This window comes from Micropterus dolomieu, linkage group LG13 (genome assembly GCF_021292245.1).
Source record: "Micropterus dolomieu isolate WLL.071019.BEF.003 ecotype Adirondacks linkage group LG13, ASM2129224v1, whole genome shotgun sequence".
Taxonomy (NCBI): Eukaryota; Metazoa; Chordata; class Actinopteri; order Centrarchiformes; family Centrarchidae; genus Micropterus; species Micropterus dolomieu.
This window is the reverse complement of record NC_060162.1, coordinates 23560553-23568425: the sequence shown is the minus strand read 5'-3', so window position 1 is coordinate 23568425 and position 7873 is coordinate 23560553. Positions and strand designations below refer to the sequence as shown.

Genomic DNA, 7873 nt, shown 5'->3' with positions numbered 1-7873 from the left:
GCACCATTGTGTCTTCACTTCACATATGTAACACAAGTGTAACTGCATGGAAATTATCTTTCATGCAATTTACAACCTGTGACTATAGTTGCAGTGTGAAGACATTAAATTAAATACACAATTTCAGTATCTGTCACACATTGATATCTTGCCTATGTAAATAATAGGCTTATATAAATACTACCAAACATTAGGTATGCATGACATAATTTCTTCATCTTTCATGTGCCCGATTTTCAAGTGTTAAGCTCAGGTAAACGCACAACCAGAAATTTCTATGGGCTATATTACTACACTGCAACAGGTGGGCCTACTGTGGCCCCTTCTTCCAAATCAAGCAGGCAGGTGGTCGCGATGGCCGCTGTCACAGAGTAGGGGTCGCAGTTTGCAGCAGGACGGCGGTCCTCAAAGTAGCCTTTCTTCTCCTCACCCACCTGGCGAGGGATCCGGATGCTGGAGCCTCGGTTGGCCACACCAAATGAGAAGTCATGGATGCTTGAGGTTTCATGGAGACCTGTGAGACGCCTTTTGTTGTCCTCCCCTCCCTGTGGGTCATACACTTTGATGTGCTCTGCGTGTTTTTTCCTCAGCTTCTCGATGGCCTTCTCGATGTATCTGTCATCAGAGGAAAGCAGAGACGTTTGAGATATGGAAGGTGGCTGCAGTGAAAGTCTGATGATACTGATGATAACTTCTATTTTTTTCCAGAGATATTCAATGAATCATATCAAATAAAAATGAATCACAATTGAATATCAGTCTATAGAGATTTGGGATTACACAAACAGAATTAGACAGTGGCAACTGTGAGTGACAACTGATCTTGGTTGAAGATACTAGAAGACGTTTTGTCCCTCATCAAAGAGACTTCTTCAGTTCTGACTGACTAGTAGGGAAGCTCAGCTATTTAACCTCTGTGGAGTTGTTTGCCAAGATCATCAATACCGCTGGTTCGTTAGTGCTCATTAGAGGGGGTCTGCAACACCCCTTATCCCCCACTTACAAGAACAAATGTTCACTTTTGGCCTCAGGTGAAGATGCCAACGATGGTCGTTCAGACTTGGCCTTGGGTGGCTCTAACTACCATAACAACTGCCAGGAGCACTAAGGGACCTGGCAAACGTCTCCACAGAGGTTAATTTCCCTACCAGTCAGTCAGAATTGAAGAAGTCTCTTTGATGAGGGACAAGACCTCTTCTAGGATCTTCAACCAAGTTGCCCTTGATTTTAACCTTGGACTTTTACCAGAACATTAATCGGTCTAGATCAGCTTTGGCCTGAAAAACAATGAATTAACAGTAACATCCATCAAAACTGCATCCTCAAAAAAGCATTTTTGGAAAACAAAACACACTGATATGAGCAGATTTAATGCAGAATATAAACCAATTTCTGATACATGTGTTATTGATATTTAATGGGCTGGGATAATTCAATACTAAATGTTAAAGGGTGTTACAATTTACATGATCAATTACTGTCGTTTCAAGTTTCAAAGGAAATGTTTACTCACTGTAGTCCTCCTTCTTCCCTCATCTGCTTGGTGCTGACGTTAGTGTGGCAACCAGCGCCATTCCAGTTGCCCTTCATTGGTTTTGGGTCAAATGTCACAACAACACCAAAATCTTCACTCACACGATGAAGCAGGAAGCGTGAAACCCACAGTTGGTCGCCCATCTCAATGCCCTCACAGGGGCCCACCTGGTACTCCCACTGAAGAAAAGAAAAGACAACAGGGAAACATTGGACATTGGAAAGGGAAAAAATGGACAGAGAACAGTAATTGGTTGAATGAATAGTTGTGCCAGCATGAAAGCATTTTCTATCCTCTGTGCATTAGAATAAAGGTCACTCTTGCCTGAGATGGCATAACTTCAGCATTGGTGCCACAGATATTGACCCCTGCGTAGAGGCAGGCCTTGTAGTGGCACTCCACAATGTCCCGTCCAAAGGCACTGTCTGCTCCCACCCCACAGTAGTAAGGTCCTTAAAATGGGTGACATGATGGGACGCTCGTTAAGACAAAATAGGTACAAAACTCTATCTAAAAATACAGAGATACTGTATACTTGTGAATAATTGACTATGCCAAGATATTTTCATTTTCTTGTGGCATTTATATAAATAATAATGCTTAGAAATCTGTATTAAAACGTTATAAAGTAATGTTTGTGTTGCCGGTTTGTTTAAAAACCTGTTAGCGTGCTGAGCATAACTTTCTTTGTATTTTCCTCGCAGAGAACTGCAGATTAAGAATTCTTTATTGGAGACTTATTACCATTCACATGTAACTGCAGACATGATGGCTTATTACTGGTTTTTGCCTCGTCGCCCACTTGCAGTGTGGTGTTCTGTGGTGTTTTAGAGTTCAGAGGAGGTAAAACTCTCCATTTCAGTATTTCACAAAAAACACAATTTCATGTAGCAGAAATTATTTTCAAAAGTTTTAAAGCTCACGTGACTCCACCTTGAATCATGACCCCAAAAAGGTTTGGGCTTCATCACTCCTAATAAGCCTTCAATAATCATTCAAGGCTGTAATTATAAACGTTTATAAATAGAAATTGTTCTGGATGCTATGTAGCTCTCAGTCCAAATCATGGACCATGCCTTATTAAAGCCGTGTTAAATAAATACTTATTAAATATGAATGAGCCATTATTTTCAACTTATATACCCTTTAAGTAAGCCTTATCAAACAGTAGTAACTTAAAAAAAAAATGTATTCCACATGAATGAATTGAACAAAGAAGAGAGAAAAAGGACTGTTGATTCACCTTGGGGTGCTGGGTATCCACCTGAGGGCCAACTAAAAGGATGTCCATCTACTCCTAAGAGCGTGTACTCCTGCTCCATGCCAAACCACATGCAGTGCTCTTTAACCATGTTCATCACCTTTTTGCAGTGCGCTCGATGGTTAGTGTCTAGATAAGAAACACAAAAAAACAGTACATCACGTTTGTCCTGACATAACTATAAATGGAATCACGTCTGCAAAACATGAAAAAAAAGTGAACTATGCACCTGCAGGTTCGCGGTTATATGTGAGGACTTCACAGAGGACCAGTTTGTTGGGGTCCAGGGTGAATGGATCCCTGAACATGCTGACTGGCACAAGGTACATGTCACTGTTGGAGCCTATGGACTGGTATGTGCTCGAGCCATCAAAGTTCCACTCAGGAATATCTGACAAGACATATTTACCCTAAAGATTATCAAAAGATCATCAAAACATCTCTTCTAAATATATTCAGAATTGGACTTGTACCTTGAAACCTGATGAGCTCACAGACTATTTTAGCTCTGGTGAACTGCTAGAAATTATATATTTTATTCAACTAAAAGTACATAAAACTGCAATACATTGCATTACACTCCTTCCCAAGTTATTAGCGTTAAAATGTGCCAAACTATCCAAATTGGAGAGTGTTAGCCGTGTTAGTTTTGAAGGGATTTCGGAACAGTTGAAGAAGGAAAGGAACGGAAGGAGAGCGATGAGGACAGGAGGAAGAAACATGAGAAACAAAAACTGAAGGCCAGAGATAAGAATGTAGTGACATTTTTACATGTTCTCAAGCTACAAATAAACTCTAAATATGCAGCTCTGAAATTGGAAATACCTTACTTTAATGTACTGAACAGTAACTATTGATCTCCAGATAAGCCTGCACATCATTGAGGTTGCACCAGGATGTTGTTTCACCTGTGTTGTGTACAACCCTCCCTTTCCACGGGCTTTCTGCCTGACAACAGAGTAGAAAGCCCTTTGAAGAGTTAAACCTCTTGAAAGCTTATTCTCAGATTCGTTTGAGAATAAGTATTTCACTTGTGGATAAACATCCATAAAAGAACTTGTCAAAAGCTTTAATCAGTCTGTACACACATCTGATTTAAACAGCTCAGATTACATCTTATTTGCAATGTAGTTATGCACCTTAAATTAAGAGATTAAAGCCCTTCATGTAAGAGCAGATTGAAGGATCAAATTCATTTGTTCTACCTCTTAAACAAACCAATTCTGTGCATTCTTGACCTTTATCTCGATGCGAAAAGCATAAAAAGGGTATAGAATTAAAGGATGAAAACTAACTCCATATTATTTAGTGTAATAATTAAATAATTCAGTGCCCCAAAAAATAATACATCAGAAAAAACGGCTATTTACCTTTGATGCTCTTCGGCTCACTGTCCAAGGTTCGGGTCTTGTTGCGAAGTCTCTCCCCGGTGCCGTCGATCCAGATATAGGTGACCTGGCACTTCCCACCCTGCTGCAGCCTCATGTACTCCTGGCGCACAAGCTTGTTGAGGTGAGAGCTGTTCGAAAACGAAGACATGCTCGCCTTTCATCAGAGAGGCAGAATACAAAGCAAAGGTGATGTTTTTATTACATTATGTGACGTGTTAGCTCTGGAGTTTATGTGCTGGGTTTTTCATTCATTTTTTCATGTTATACACTGGATTAGCCTTCTTCACTAGGCCTGCATTTTCTGTACTTCCCACCCTTACATTTCAGATGTAACTATTGCACTTGCACTTTACATGCTCACATTCTTTCCTTTCATTTCCTTTCTTCCCTTTCTTCACTCCAATTCCTTCTTCACATAGCCTGCATGAAAATACCAAACCTGGAGATACAGGTTATTTATCTTGATACTGCTGTACATACTTTCACTATCATTCTGGAGTAAAGCAACTGGTTTTATGTTTGGTTCGGATAGAAACTTGCAGGACTTGAAAATACATTTGTTACAAGACAACAATAAGAAATATGAAAGAAAAAAAAACATCTGACTGAAAACAATACACTGAAAGCAGCAGCAATGCTGTCCTACAGTTCTGCGTTAACATTTACTGACACCAAAGCTATATTGGCCTGTGCTGTTTTCTTTATGAAGCACAATTAATGTAAATAAAAGTAGAATAGAGCAGAAAATACAGGATGTTTGTAACATTTGACATCTACTCTCTAAGGCTCTGACTCTGTGTCATCACAAAGACATAATTAATTTAACCTTTGTGCTTGGTGTCAGTAAAATTAAAGTGATAGTAATACCACGGCTATACCATCTACTTGAAACAAATACTTATAACTGTGGAGTTTCCCCATTAATCATTATATCATTATTGTTTTCATACAATCTGTAAAAACTGTGTTTGTTCACAGATCCAGCTATGGATCAAGATATCGTAATCATTTCATGATATTATGCTTTTTTAAACGTTCAAGACTCACTCTAAAAACTAATTCAGGGGACCTTTAGTCAATACTTAAATATATATATTGTTGTGAAATAAAAAATCATGTTCTGAGATACTGTTAGACTTTTTACTTGTTAATTGTTATTTTATTGAGCTTGGATGACACACAAATTATGCCTATTGATTCAATATACTATCATGACTTAACATTTTCAGTTAATCAAAAAATAAATTAAATTTTAAGTTCTGTTAATATAAAATACAATTTGATGATGGCCCACAGTTTCCCTCTCCTTCATGTGCGGGCATGTTCAAGGCCAGATGAGTGACCACAGGGCCACAGCTGAAACTCATTAAAGTGAATGGTAAGTAATTTTATGCTTAATTACACATATTCACTCTGGATTCTGTTGGTGATAGCCTACTGTAACCGAATACCGAAATCTGGAAGTCCTTACTCTGAAATTTGAGCAGTCTGTATGCTGAGGTAAAGTTAGCTAGTAGCTGTAGCCTGTCACTGATTGAGTAGGCTTAAATGCGGCAGTAATAGGTGGCCAGGAAGCCAGGGAAAACATCTTGGCAAGCTAACTTAATATGGGATTACCCATTAGCCACCGCTCTGGTTAGCATGTAGGCTAGCTACGTTTATAAACTTGCAGAGATCAGAGAGAAATATACATGACATTCCATCAAACTAATTTTGACAGCTACTTCCGGTCCCGCCCCATACCGGATATGTGTATGTAACTGATAAGAGGGGTGCGTACATCCTTCCGTTGTGTGTTTTTGACTGATAATTGGAGGAGGTTTTTCATTGATTTAAAGACTTTATTAAGTAATAAAACATAAACTTGAATGAATTAACTAGTAGGTGTTTATTGCAATAAATTTATCATTAAAAAAAGTATAGCAGTGTGTTATAAGTAAAGGAGGAATCTCGGGGCCAGCAAAGGATCAGTAGGAGGTTTCTTCATTGATTTGGAATCAAGTCAGTCTTTATTATTAAACAAGTAAAGAATAAATTGAAATAATTACAGTAAAGCAGTAAAATGGTATAACGGTGAGTAAAAATTAAACAGCATTATAAATTACCTTCAACAGCATGCAGCAAAATAAGAGTGAGTTCCAAAATTAAACTTTGTAAAATCTTTGCTAAAGCTTTGTGTGACAAACTTACCATCATTAAAGAACTAAAGAATAAATTGAAATAATTACAGTAAAATAGTATAACAGTGAGTTAAAATTAAACAGCTTTTTAAATTACCTTCAACAGCATGCAGCAAAATAAGAGAGAGTTCCAAAATTAAACTTCTAAAATACTAAAATCTTTGCTTGTGCTTTGTCTTACAAACTTGCCATCATTATCACTCAAAAGCTGTAGCCTAGTCTTAAACTTGTGAGTCTGTGTCTCCTCTTCTCTGTCCTCTCTCTTTCTGGTGTAGCATAGGCTGTGCAGGGTGAATTGAGGAATGTGCTCCACCCCCCGCACCTCCTTCCATCCCTCCTTTTTCTCAATTAGCCACAACAAGTTGTGTGTTTTAACTGTCATTAGCATCGTCAGGTAATCTTGTAGACCAGTTATTAACTATGGTTATCTATAACCCCAGACTCCGGTTGTTAAAAACGGTCTGGTTTTATCAGACAGAGTTCGTTTTCAAAACAGGAACCTATTTTTTTCAGCCGGAGACAAGAGTTTGGAACTACAGACTATATAATAATCTGGTTGTACCAGAAGCAACGATCCCCAACCCCTCACCAGTTATCTCCCACATGCTGTCACATACAAAATAAGAGGATGGGCAGAGTTAGCCGTGAGCCAATGATAAGAGACTAGGAGGGGTTACCATAGGTCAATGATGGGAGTCTGTGAAAATAAAACGAGAACATTGTCTTTAAGAAATTGCCAAGAGGGCACTTGGATCCTTGAGCAGTATCTACCTACAAAGTTTCATTTTGGAACTCACTCTTATTTTGCTGCATGCTGTTGAAGGTAATTTAGAGGAAAACGTTAACATATTATTTTTGATACAATGTTTTATTTTTTAGAATGTATGTTATTCACAGAAGAAATACAAATATATATATTTTTTCATCCTTCCTTTATTTTACTTTTGTAACTAAACATAACTTAAACACTCACAGCTGAGGATTAAATAAATATAAAACTTTTTCCACACTAAAAAAGGTTTTTTTATAAAATTCCTGGTTCATTCAGGCAGGTTGAGGTATACTGCAGTTGAAGAAAGAGCAAAAATGGAGACTTGATATATATGAGAGTTGCATTTGACAGATTACACAATGCTATCAACAAGTAAAATGAAATATAACCCACATAGATAGACATAGACTTGGACTTACTGTGTTACAGGTGACTTCAGGTGTAGGTGTGTAAGTGTCACAACTTAGTGTGTGACATGCCAGAACCTGTTTGTTGTATTTAACTACCAGAAACTGATGATGAAGGCTCACGTGTCCGGTACGTAATATGACAGTTCAAAGGCTTTCCGTAAGTGTGGGTGTGTGTTCATGCGTGTTTGAATTCTGTTTCAGTGTGATGCTTTGATTAAAGAAATTCAGATCATTCATTCAACTAATATTTGAAACAACAACTCTTATGTGGAAAAGAAGTAAACACAGGACATCCATACTGCATATTGTCAGCACACGAAAAAGA

At 38.1% G+C, this 7873-nt stretch overlaps 1 protein-coding gene across 1 annotated transcript; it reads right to left on the bottom strand.

The window, feature by feature from the left end:
• Positions 1 to 290: 290 nt before the first annotated feature.
• Positions 291 to 7644, bottom strand: LOC123982277 (glutamine synthetase-like). The gene is made up of 7 exons (XM_046067718.1): positions 7558 to 7644; positions 4166 to 4340; positions 3025 to 3186; positions 2778 to 2924; positions 1859 to 1986; positions 1514 to 1713; positions 291 to 615 (listed from the first exon to the last, which is right to left on the bottom strand). Exons 2-7 carry the CDS (start codon positions 4332 to 4334, stop codon positions 291 to 293), a joined length of 1131 nt encoding a protein of 376 aa, XP_045923674.1. The 5' UTR covers positions 4335 to 4340; positions 7558 to 7644.
• Positions 7645 to 7873: the final 229 nt, after the last annotated feature.

Bases quoted from the DNA above. Each gene is read 5' to 3' on its own strand.
- LOC123982277 (XM_046067718.1), bottom strand. From the start codon at position 4,334: ATGTCTTCGTTTTCGAACAGCTCTCACCTCAACAAGCTTGTGCGCCAG. The intron at 2,925-3,024 runs GTGCATAGTTCA...TTTCTTATCTAG, and splicing joins ATATAACCGCGAACCTGCAG to ACACTAACCATCGAGCGCAC. The intron at 616-1,513 runs GTGAGTAAACAT...CTCTGATGACAG, and splicing joins AGGGAAGAAGGAGGACTACA to ATACATCGAGAAGGCCATCG.